The following is a 13248-nucleotide window of genomic DNA, read 5'->3' as shown; positions in this document are numbered from 1 at the left end:
TGCATTTAGGGACAGGAAGGCCTTCTCAGCTGGAACTCAACATGATTGGACTGACCTACATTTACAACTTGCATGAAATTCTGTTTTATTTCCAACAGTTATTTCAAGTGTTGGCTACTCAACTTCCAGTAGTGTGGACATTAGATGCTATTTGTCCAATAAGATTTCAGATTCTCCGTGTTGCCATGTCAATGCAATATTGCAATCTGCCCAGGGGCTTCAGAATCCAGTGGTGGCCCATGGCACATACACACTATTAAAAAAGGTATGTATTAATTTATAAACCAATCAGATTTCATATTCACTACTTTTGCCCTTTGTGTAAGTTTAATGTTGGTGTTTTTCCATCTGCTGTTTGGTCTAATCAATTCCATACTGTTAAAACTGCTTTTGATGATTGAAAAATAATTCGACTTGATGACTGTATGAGTCAAGTTTGAGTCGCAGCATAAACAGGAGGTTAAAAACTCCAAATTGTCAAACTTGGGCTTCAAAGTATTGCTTACCTGTTGCAGATTCCGTTACTTATGTTCTATTCAAAACAAGACAGCTGATGTAGACTGATTAGGCCTTTATTTTGGGTCATGCTATAATGCAACACAGACATCAATCAACAAATACAACAATAATTAAAGATCTCGCTACCATGTCCTTTAGCCTCAATTTGATAACTTCAAATAATTAGAAGATTGCATTTGCTTTTCTTTTTTTGGTCCAAGTCCAGTTCATGCTGCGCTTTGGCTTCATGACTTTTCAATTGAGATGTTTCCAAGGTGGCTAAGTGAAATGTTCAGAGGAGTGCGTGTGCACAGAATACAGTGGACCTAGCGTATTTGCAGTGCACCATTCACATTTTTTCCCTTTGGAACCTTACTAACATCTCTTCACTGAAAATGGCCACTAGCATATTTTTGTGCTTTTTGTGTAAAACCCTCTAGACATGTGGTACCGTCAGTGGTATGCACATTTCCTCTAGTGGCACATGTTGCATTTTTTTCAAAATTCAAATCATCTGTTTTATTATGAGGTGGGTGTGAAATGATACAAAAGTGTTTTGGCCAATTACTGTTGGAGTTCCATGATTTGCTCAAGGTCTTAGTCTCGACCTTGTCGAATAGTGGCAGTTCTCTTTATACACGGCAGGAATGTAATGTTTTGCCTCTGTCAGTGGACGCCGCGAGGAGGATGTGGGGGGTGGCGGGGGAGAAGTGGCCAGACTGCATGGCCGTCATGTCGGCCACGAGAGAATGCTGCCCGGCTCTTTGCCTTTCATTCGCAGCGCCATGAGGCCCGTCGGCTTGTAGTCGTTCTCCGGAGCTTCCACGCCGGGGAAGCTGTGGAGGGAGTACAGGCTGTTGATGGCCGGATGGTGCGGCGGGTGATGGTGGTGGTGGTGGTGAGTGTGGCTGGGGGATGAGGGGATGCCCATGAAGCCCTGCAGGTTGCTGTGAGGATGAGTGTAAGCACCCATGCAGGAGGAGGGCAAGGATTCGGGTCCGAGGACACAGCCGGCAGTCGATGCGACTCCTGAAGCCCCCGCCCACAGATTGCCCTGCATCTGGGAGACACACACACGCACACACAATTTAAAGATGTTGCTGGACATTATTGGCAATCACGGCCCACCCCGTCTTCCTGAATTATTTTACAACCATCAAGTTTTGTCCATAATGGCCTGAAATGGGGCTGCCAGGGCATGAATTAGATGATTTGAGTCGTACCTGGTAGGTGTCGTGGCGGGGAAGGAGGGAAATATCGTAGGTAGTGGTGAAGTGGTTGCGGACCTCCTGGATTTTCCCGTAGCGTTCCCGCTTCCTCCACTTGGCTCTACGGTTCTGAAACCAAACCTATATGTACAATCAATATTATGCATATTAACATACAGTACATCATATACACTGTTATATAAAATAACAGTATCCATATACCTCTCAATTTGTAGTCTGACAAATCCGCAACTATATTATTAGCACATTTTCATTTTGGTATTTCAATCACTTTAATTCCTCTCAAGTATATGCACAATTAAAATCTTATGCTTACATAAATAGATGCTTTGATTATTGTATATATTGTGTGCATTGTGTTTTATCATCACTGTCAATATTATACTGCCCATTTTGCACTCACCAAGCACACAATTAGACAAAATATTACTTATACCATTTACAGATTTTTTTCAATTTATTTTTCTGATCAGATTGAAAATTTTATTTTTATTATGTATCAATCAAGTATAGCAGGGCTCCTTTAGTGGGAAAACTGATTCATTCTTTGCATTTCATGTAATCATGTTATTACTATATGTTTGTGCAAAGTACAATAATGAGTGCTTATGTCAATTTATTTTGTTGGTGTTTTTTGTGAGGTTGTAATGATTTAATGGCATTTCCATAAATTCCATCAATGGTGAAATATGATTTGCAATATGTGAATTTTGAGTTCTGAGAGTGGCCATGAAACTATTCGTAAGCCAAGTCTATTGTACTATGTCTTTTTTTCGATCAATACTTTCTAATCAGCCACCGATGGTGTAGTGCGTCATTTGACTGACTTGGGTGCAGGCAGCGCGGATTCAGTTCTCACTCCGTGACGGCGTGAATGTGAGTCTGACTGGTTGTCTGTTTTTGTATGTGCCCTGCAACTGACTGACCGACGACCGTTGAGTGTGTAGTCCGCCTTTTGCCAAGAGTTAGCTGCATAGGACACAGCACCACGTGACACGAAAGCAGTGCAGTGAAATAGATGGATGACTTTTTAACCAAAGCAAAGCAACATGAGAACATGTGCAAGATGTAAAGATTTGTAAAGTTACCCATTTCACAACTTCCCTAGTTAGCATGTAGTGACCAAAATCCAACATCAAGTGCATAAAATGGTTCTGTGAGAAAATGTGGACAGACCAAACGACGTGTGTAACCTGATTTCTTTGTGAATGTAAATGTAGCCATGCCATGTGGTTTGCCTGTTTCCTGTGTGCTAGGGCTAGGCAATTAATCGATTTGAAAGCCATTAATCAATTATTGCATTTATCAGGACAATTTTCTTTTTTTAAGTTTCTTTTTAAAGTGGTTCAAAGTGTGTTCTGCTGACTTTCACTGCTTACACTAACAAGTAGTGCTGATGAAATACAAACTTTTCTGACCATGGTTACTTTTTTTTTTTCTTATGTGACGAATGGCTTTAATTCCTGCAAAGAACAGACAAGATGAGCAAAATCATTTCCACATTGTTTTCTGTATAACAAGAAAGGAGCCCATCATGGATTCAACTGTACTGAACATTGCCAAAGACGAGCAAAGTGTTTGTGCAGTCAAATTGGCGTTATATTGCAAAAGGACTCCTTTATCCATTTTGGAAACTTTTGACCCGACAGACAGAGCTGAGAGAGGGTGCGGCGTTACGCTTGCACAACAAGCATATTGACCCGCTGAGGCATGCTGTTAGAAGAGATCATTTAAAATGTTAAATTGTTAAAAATATAAAAGTTCATTTAATGAGGAGTGTTTACGTTTAAAAAAACAACAACAGCATTTTAAAGAGAAAACACATATTTACTATTCCTGTATCGAAAAAAATACTTCTGTTTGAGATCAGGAGAAATAAATCAAATTTCAGAAAAAAGTCCCAGGCTATTTTGTTGATAGAAACTAAACTACATGCATGAAAAACAGCGCCCCCCAATGGTACACACCTGCACTCGGGCCTCTGTGAGTTCAGTCCTCAGTGCCAGCTGCTCGCGAGCGTACACGTCTGGGTAGTGCGTCTTCTGGAAGACCTTCTCCAGCTCCTCCAGCTGGAATGTGCTGAAGGTGGTTCGATTGCGCCGCTTCTTGTTCTTTCCCGACAGGTCGATGGAGTCGGCGATGGAGTCGCTGCCGGGCAAGCCGCTACTTGCCTCCTTCAGTTTGCTGAAGCAGTCGGCGCCCATGCCGGAGTAGCCCAGACTTTTGAGAGTGCCTTTATCACGGACTGAGGTGTGCAAAAAAAACAACAACAACCCAAAAACAAGTCATTATTTTTGAAATACGGAGGCACAAATTTGTATGGTTTGTGTGTGTGCTTTTTATTTTATTATTTAAAAGCACAACTTAAATAACATTATTATGTCAACATTTTTTTTTACAATTTGCATCATTTAAAAAAAATCATTATTATTATTCTCAATTGCTATTAGTAACGGTTCAGAACATTAACAGTTCTTCAGAACATGAAAAAGATTGGTGAGCCGATCCTCTTTCTCATCTCCCTTGAGAATGACAGGATGTCCAATTTCATGAGCACTGCACCTTTCTCTGTGTATTCAAGACACTGTATGTTGGGGTGCCCCTGTGCTCAACAAAAAACATTCTATCTCCTGTTTTTCGTGAAATAGGCTCTTCTCGTCACCAACCTCTCTTCACATTAGGTTTTGAAAAAGACATGACCGCGAATAGGTGACAGGATATCGTTTCCTTCCACTTGACTGCCATCAGTGATTATGAAATCACAAAACGCCCAAGGCAATGATACGGGGGGAAAAAAACACTGAACTTAATATCAAGTAGGGAGCCACAAAATATCATCACGCAAATGGCCCCCGGGTCGCGAGTTTGAGACCACTGATCGACATTAGCTTTCACCGCGTGATCACAGACCTACACCCACATAATTGCAATTGGTTCGTCAACAAATCATCTGCGTCTACCTCAAGTTTCTTGCTAAAATTTATACCAAAATTGCAACGCATCTGAGGGAAACCATAGCTACAATGTGGTGTGTGAACAAAATGAATTTGTCACCACACAGTATCAACATCAGGTATCGAAACTGTTGCTGTGTAATTTTGTGTGTGTGTGTGTGGGGGGGGGGGGGGGGGCAATGGAGCACAGACTCCCAACAAACTTAAAAATTGCTGCTGAATTGGATGATGTCTGAAGCAGAGATAGGAATCATTAAGGAATTTAATTTAGTAGCACAATACAGATAACATTCAACATTTTGAAAAAAATTACATTATATTATATATATATATATATATTATTATTATATTATATTGTATCTATATATCTGACATATTTGTATAAAAAGATGTGATTCACCTAACATTTTCGTAAAAAGAAATTCAGATGAAAACATAAGTAGATTAATTCATTTGGTATTAGAGTTTTTGTTGTTGTTGGTCTTGACAATTGTTTTTGTATGGCTTTCATGGTTCTAAGCTGTCTCTGCTGTGCATTGCTTACACTAACAACATGACTGCAAACAGAGAGGAGCTAAATTGCAAAAGCTGAGTCGGACTTTGAAAATGATTACTTTTCCAACATCTCTAGCATTGATCATTCAGAAAATGTGACTTGCGATTAATAAAACAAACAACATGGGCAGAACCATTTCCATGATTGTTTTACCATACGGTGAAAGAAAAGCCTGGTGAAAGGCACTAATGCAGCCAAATGGTGCTCTACGCGTTCAAAGACATGATGCCCATTTATACTGTACTGTACATTGAAAAAGTCGTCATTCTTACACATGTTGGATTGGCAAGGTCACCTTGCCTCGCCTGTACAGCTCCACGTGAGAAAAGGGTGTGAGAGCTGGAGAGGGTCAATTTGGGGGGTCAATTTCTTGTTGTATTATTTCCTGACCCACTATATGAAACTGTTGTCCAGATTCATATCCCTGAGCCGCAGAACAAAATCTGTCTGCATTTATCTGCAGGCTGTCCTCAACTCAAGCTTGTGTCTTAATTCAATTTGGTCGCAGTCTTCATTTCCAACCTCACGTTGCACTTGACGACAAAAATATTCTCCTTTCGTCGAGGTCATGTGTTTTTCCTCAAACGTTTAGCTAGGCATCAGCTAGAACAGGGGTGGGCAAACTCGGTCCTCGAGGAATGGAGTCTGGCAGGTTTTGGATGTTTCCCTTCTCCAACACAGTTGATATCTGATAAGCTCATCAGCAAGCTCTGCATAAGCCAGATAACAATCCTGTTGATTGGAATCAGCTTGAGATGGAAGAGGGAAACCTCCAAAACCTGCAAGACTCCTGGCCCTTGAGGACCGAGTGTGCTCACCCCCGAGCTAGAACAATAATTGACAAATCTTTACTAAAACTTCTCAGGAATTACTTTTACTTGGAAGACAAAGTTTTCTGACAATTAATGTATAGATCGCAAAAAAAGCAAATTTTTAGTTGACGCATTAAACTTGAGCACAGAAAAAAATAATCTGGTAAAATTAGATTTTCAATTTTCTTCAAGAAGTGGCCAACTGACAGCAGCCAACTACTTTAATCTAATTCATTTAAAAAATGCCTCTTTTTTTTATTGTGACTAAAGAGCAGACACAACAGGAAGACAAATGAACTCTTGTCAAAACAGTGTGTAGTTCGTGCTTGTATAGCCAGAAAGTGCCCACGTCTGGGCAATATGACCTTGAAATAAAATCTCAAGTACAAAAATCAAATTCCTGATTTTAAAAAATTTCCTCCCTTTGCTTATATAAAAACGTCTTTTACAGACATTGTGAAAATAAGTGCTTTTGTCTGCATGTACAGTAAGTATATGAATACAATCCTAAATAAATAAATGACCATGTAAATTGTAAAACATTCAACAATGTAACGCCTAAAAATGAGGTCCGTATCTTTGTCAGCTGAGAGTAATGCCGCATCCCCTCACATTCTCTCACGCTACTTTCCTCGGGTGCAGGTGAGGCAAGACAAACTAGGACACAATGTTTTCCGGTTACGAGCACATACCTCAGGTCAAAAGTTTCTAATGTGATTAAATAACTGTTGTTGCAACATATAAATGGACAAATACACAGTTATTTAAACACTGCGATAAGACAATTATTTTAACTAGACGTGGGGTGGGGTTGTGTGGGGGTTTCATGGGCTTTCATTGTCAATGAATTCAATGTCGCTGTTGTATATTATTGTGAACTTACCAGCGCAAACAACAACACAGGATAACATTTCCTCAGGGCACACACACATCTGACTAAATGCTATGAAATTATATAGCTGCATTTCCATAAACAAGATGACTTTTTTTTGTAGAAAGCGGTGGGAGAAAATAGCTTGTATCGTACAGTATCAATACGCCAGCATCAAATATGGATTAAAAAAAAAACTGATGTAACAGAGCATGACTGGTTTTGTCATAATTGCAAAAATAAACAGTAAAATCAAGAGAGAAATGTGTATTTTTCTTAAATTTAATATTTATTGTCTTAATATGGGGGTGGGAGGATGCTGCATATATTAGACAAGTTTTCTTTCACAGTTGCATACAGTATACTAGAACCGTACATAGTTAAGGGAAAAAAAAAAAGTGTATATTACGAGAATAAGGTCTTAATGTCATGGGGTCAAAAATAATGGAGAGTAAAATTTTAAAAAGTCATATTACAAGATTCAAGTTAAGATTCAATCAAGTAAACAAATGCAAGTTAATATGCAAATGCCCCGGATTGTAAAGAGAAAAAATTATTTTATTTCTTTTATTTCATTTGCGGAAGCATATTATCCATTTTTGCACTGGTTTTCAATTGATACTTATGCACGTTTTTAAAATGTGCATTATTTTACATTATGATAAAACGGGACCAAAACCTCAATATGTCAAGTCATCATTTCTGACATGTTATGTGGCCCCTCAGTTTACTCAATAATACTAAAAGTGAAATTTGTTCAAAGAAAATTCTTTTATAAAAGTTGGCCTGTTCATCTTCCATATATAATCGTAGACAGAATGGAAATGCCGCGTTGTGTGGCTTTAAAACAAATAAATAAATAAGTAAAATACATGCCTATATTTTTTATTCAGTTGAGATGTAAGTGCAAGTTATCAATTTAGATGAATTAATTTGACTTTTGTACAAGTTGTCCTGGTCATCCTCAGTTTTTGTTCAATAAGACATAGTGAAATTGCATTTTGTGGCCTTATTGAAATGGTTTGTTTTTCATGCAAGTTGTCTTATTCGCCCTTAATTTGTGCTCAATGCAGACATTGAAATAAAACGTCTCATTTTGTGGCATTACTAATTTAGATGAATTGATATGAATTTTATACATTGTGTCTTATTGATCCACATGTTGTGCCTGCAGAGAAGGGAAAGAGTCGTCATTTTGCAGCTTTTTATTTTTTCTTTACTTTTCACTTTCATACACACAGGTTGCCATGTTCTGCATGCTCACTTTGTGCTAGTAATACAGAATAAGTAAATGTCCGATCCTGTAGCCTGCTTTATTTATTTATTTTAACTTATTAACTTTACACTATTGATTCAAAATGCACTTAATGATGCCTCCTGGCTGCAAGTGATTTTTTTTAAGAGAAAAATCTTATCTCAATCTTTTACCTGGTTAAATAATTATTTTTTTAAGCGTGATTTCAAAGATGACAATAAAATAATAATTTACGAAATAAAAAAAATAAAGAAAAGAATGCCAACTTACTTTCGTCGTAGAAGGGGGCCTTGCCGCTTTTAACGGCGGCTTTGTGCTCCTGGTTTAAACTATCCAAGAATTTGCTGCTGTGTTTCTCCGACGGCGAGTCGGGAGGATTCGACGAGAAGTCCCCGAAGTTGCGGTGCAGTGCGGCGGTGGCGTCGTACGCGTCCCCGCCGCCGCGCACCGCAGGACCGAGGCGGTGCACGGCACCAGCTTTGCGCAACTCGTCGCACGGCAGGAAGGATCCCGGCGACCGGGAGCTGCTCGCTGTAGGTGCCACAGAAGTTGGTGGCGTCCGCCTGAAAGACAAACACGGCTCCGTCTCCATCTTGCATCCAACGACTGCTCGCTCGCGAGGAGGCTGAGGACGCCACAGCGAGTTCGTCCTTTTTTTTTTCTTCCAAAACTTTGAGTGAGTGAGTGAGTGAGAGGGTGGGTGGGATTTAACCTGATCACACACTAAAAGCCGTGAAACTGGATGTGTGTGTGTGTGTATGATATAATCCACCAAATATTCAATCACACGTGCACACGTCCCTCCAAAATTTAACATTTAATTCCCACTTCAGATGACGTTATGGCCTCCAAAATGAGACAAGGCAACATTGCACGGGCCTCTTTTAAAACACATTATTAATGCATTGTATTATTGTGAATGGAGGAAAAGCAACCACCAATTTTCTATAACTGCACATTTCCCCCCAAAGCATAAATCAAGTGTATGAGACGTTCACCAAATAAGTTCTCTATCTTTCAGGACTTCTTTGGAACTATTGTTCTCATTCCCCATCCCCATATATTATTTTCCACACGTTGCATGAAGACATTTTCAAATCACTGCAGACGTTTAACTGTTTATAAAAGTCGCACCGTTCAACAACAAAATTCCTAAGAGATATATTTTCAACATCTATCTCCTTCCACAATTCTCATCTTCAAGTGTTCAACATTGTAATTAATCCAGTCGCAATAGATATTCTTTTGTTTTAGATTCATGTAGCCTTTCAATGGACCAATTTAAGATGCTTAAAGTGTGTGCAATTTGTTGTAATGCTTCACGTTGTCCCGTTTATTTCCAATTTGCTAAATCATTGCAAAATCTTAGTTCTTTGTGCAAGTGTCCGCTTGGACTTGTTTGTCCAAGAACCTTAAGTTTACAAGATTACTATTATTATTATAATAGTAATTAATTCCCTGCATCATGTTTTAAGCCCATGTCATGAATTCACTAATGTCACAAGAACAAGCACATCTTTCCCCTTACAGTTGAGAGAAAACGTTACTAAGAACACACACACACACACACACAATAAACACTATTTTGGAAATGCACTTAAAAACAAAACCTTTGGACTTTTAGTTAAGGAGACATGACACTGACTTAACACTCATATTAGCATCAATAATAGCCAAACAGTATAATGGACATTTGTTTTGATCTCCAACAGAAATAACATTTAAAAAAAGTTGAAATGCAAAACAACCAAACGAAACATTTTACAAATTTCTTGGTCCGTAAACGTTTGCTTACATTGAAGATTTCAATTAAGTTAGGAGGCATGTTTTAATAGCTGACTCTCGTCAAAATAATAACAAAAGCAGTTTTATTCCCTTTTCCTTGCATCTCGAGCTGAAAGATGCTCAGCAGGCAGAAAGTCAATTGATTCCCTGACATATTATCTGCAATCTAGACAAAGTTTGTCCAAACACGGCGCACTTACTGAGCTGGGCCTCGGCACGGTTGCTGTCGGAGACGTCTCGACATCTCGCCGGATACGTGAGGCGGCACGCCGCCACTCAGCTGATGGACAAGTGTGTAAACATTAGGTCCATTTGGTCTGAGAAGTCTCATAAGCTCCATTTGATTCAATTTAGGAGTCCATCGGCGTCCATGTCAAAGATCTGCAGGCAAAAGGGCAACAAAGCGATTTGGAGTTGGTGAATGCCGGATTCAAATAAGAACCTTAAAGTAGGACTTTCATATTACAGAAATATTTATGCGCAGTGGTAGCATAGGGCAGGAAGAAATGGCCTCAAAATCAAATCTACATTTTTGTTCCCCCCCACAAAATAATCCCATTTATAATTTTTCGCATTTCGTCAATGACAATAACATTATTCAAAACAAGTTTTATTTCTGGGATTTTCTTAAATAACAATTTTATAGTAAGTTTTTCCCACAGTTTTAATTTGAAATAGTTGCGATCATGTGAAAACAAGTGCTTCCTCCTGGAAAAATGTCCTTCAGTCAAAATATGTTATGTAAACATGATCTTTAGTACGTTAAGTTAAATGTTCAACAAATTGCCTGGCTCGGCTGGTCCATATGTCTTACACCACACCTCCAGGGCTCCCTCCACTTGTACAGATGAGGCAAGGCAATCTCAGGAAAATATTTGTATTATGTTATCATGTAATATTTATTTTCCTAATCGTGATTAATGATTGCTTTTGTAACATACAGTATAAATGGGCACCATGTCTTTGGCAATGTTGTCTTCCACCAGGCTCCTTTCTTGTCATACATAAAACAAAGTTGAAAAGATTTTGTTCATTTTGTTGTTTTGTAGTGGTAATTGAAGTTGTAAATGTCTTAAAAATACCCCCCAAATATTTTTTGCTAAAAAGTCGTCATTTGGAAACATTGACTTTGCTTTTCATAAACGAGCTCTCCTGTAGCTAGTGTAAGCAGTGCACATCAGCAGAAACGGACTTAGCACAGAAAAAAAAAGAGCTAGAAATGCATCTCAAACTTGAATAAATCACTAAACTGGATGCATCTGCCAGCCCTAACTAGCCAACCTTCTCTACGTTAACCGTCCTTGCTGTGACCCTGGACAGGAAATCAGTTCAGCCTGTTGAGCGTCCCAGTGTGGACACCCCCCTCGCTCTGGGCACAAAGCAGCATGGCTAAAGGTGACCCTCCAGCATCTCACATGTGGACCCTTTTTGACTACATCCTCTACAAGGCCATTTGGGGGACAGCCTCTCTTCAAAAACAAACATTTGTTTACCCTTAATGTAACACTTACAAGTAAGACGAAATATCAACATTAACTCATTCACTGCCATTGATGGCTATAGACGTCAAAAATTAATTTGAACTATTTCTATTAGTTTCACATTTTTTCCCACTTTTGTAAACAACAAGAGTATGAAAACCTAGATTTTTTTTTATTGTACATTTAGAACAGATATAAAATTTGTGATTCATTTACGAGTTAACTAGTGAAATCATGTGATTAATTACAATTAAAAATGTTAATTGCCTGATGCCCCTAATTTAAAAAAGAAGAAAAGATTATTAAAAATTAGGGGGGTCAGACGATTAAAATTTTTGATTGTAATTAATTGCATGACTTCAATAGTTAACTCACAATTAATCACAAATGTACAATAAAAAAATCTAGGTTTTTATACTTTTGTTAACAAAAGTGGGAAAAAATGTGAAACTAATAGAAATAATAAAATAAATAGAATTTTTGACGTCTATACCCGTCAATAGCAGTGAATGAGTTAAGATGTCATATTGTTACATTTTACTATACGACATCAATACATCCACCCATCAATTTTCCCAACCTCTTAACCTCACTAGAGTCGTGGGTGTGCTGGAGCCCAAAAAATCAATATTTTCGGGGGAAAAAAACAAAAAAACTTGAAACGGTAATAACAATAGGTGTTTTGTCCCACTTCCATCACAACAAAACAAAAACCATGGTGTGATGCACTCATGATAATTTTATAACTAAAGTGGCAAATATAGAAATGAAATAGCCTTCCTCAGTTTTATTGATAATATTGCAATAAATTGTTACCTCGCTACATCACGGTTCGGTTATCGCGGCTTCGATCGATAGTGGATTTGTATCCATGACCATAACTGATTTTCATTTGAGACCATAACTTTAAATTTTGCAGGTTTATTCTATTTTGTGGGCTTTCTTGCTATTTTTCTAAGTTGGATCAGTAAAAAAAAAAACCCATCATTTTTCTGGATGTCGGGTGGGCGGCCGCGGGGGCTGATTGTTTTACAAAAACCGAGACCATGAACATTAGAGCTCTACGCACCCCCAAATCCCCGTTCCCTCGGCGAGGGTGCGTTCGTAAATACACTCCAAAAGTGCAGCTTCGCTCAGACCATTCGGAAACTCGGAACGTTATTCAAATGTGCTGTACGGTTACTCACAGTGCCACAAAATAAGGATCCAGTGCAGGCAGTTAAAGTAAAGTAAGTGTAGCACCGTGCACACTCTTCACCACAGCAGCAGAAAAGGACGACAATGTGGCGGCACTGGCAGCTATTTAGTTTTTCTTTTTACAGTTGTATCTTAAAAACATTTGACCTCAATCCCACATCATTGCGATTGGGATTGTTGCCAAAAAGGTACAATCCCGGTGGATTCCTCAGTCTTTTCAATCCTTGAAAGTGAAAGCAAGATGTCATGACTACCATTCTTTGTCTTCTTGGTTTTTAAATGAAGATGAAAAACGGTTCTACCGTTCTTCTTCATCGCCATCTTCTTCTTCATTTTAAAATGAAAAAGACAACGAAGAAGAACGGTATAGTCATGGTTAGGTGCCTCCTTGTGGCTAATGTACACACAACAGACACACAATTCCAGTTGAATTCATGTATAAAATCATGATGCGCAAACTCATTCATTCTTTATGCTGTATTTAATCATGTTATCCCTGTATGTTTTTAATAAAGAAGAATACTGGAGAGTTCTATTTTTCTTATTAAACAAACAGATGAGAAAGTTTTTGGGTGTATTTTGGCGGGTTAGAACAGACTAATAGCATGTC

At 38.6% G+C, this 13248-nt stretch overlaps 1 protein-coding gene across 2 annotated transcripts; it reads right to left on the bottom strand.

The window, feature by feature from the left end:
- Positions 1-556: 556 nt before the first annotated feature.
- Positions 557-12941, bottom strand: alx3 (ALX homeobox 3). Of its 2 annotated transcripts, none has more exons than XM_077579139.1 (6): positions 12893-12941; positions 10161-10341; positions 8446-8738; positions 3695-3972; positions 1722-1847; positions 557-1558 (listed from the first exon to the last, which is right to left on the bottom strand). In XM_077579139.1, the coding sequence occupies exons 2-6, from the start codon at positions 10298-10300 to the stop codon at positions 1229-1231; spliced, it is 1167 nt and encodes a 388-aa protein (XP_077435265.1). In that variant the 5' UTR covers positions 10301-10341; positions 12893-12941; the 3' UTR covers positions 557-1228. The 2 variants fall into 2 exon arrangements, with proteins under 2 accessions (XP_077435265.1, XP_077435256.1); XM_077579130.1 differs by having other exon boundaries at positions 12629-12926.
- Positions 12942-13248: the final 307 nt, after the last annotated feature.

Source organism: Vanacampus margaritifer, chromosome 1 (genome assembly GCF_051991255.1).
Source record: "Vanacampus margaritifer isolate UIUO_Vmar chromosome 1, RoL_Vmar_1.0, whole genome shotgun sequence".
Taxonomy (NCBI): domain Eukaryota; kingdom Metazoa; phylum Chordata; class Actinopteri; order Syngnathiformes; family Syngnathidae; genus Vanacampus; species Vanacampus margaritifer.
Note: the sequence above shows the minus strand (reverse complement) of the source record. Positions and strands in the feature narration are given on the sequence as shown.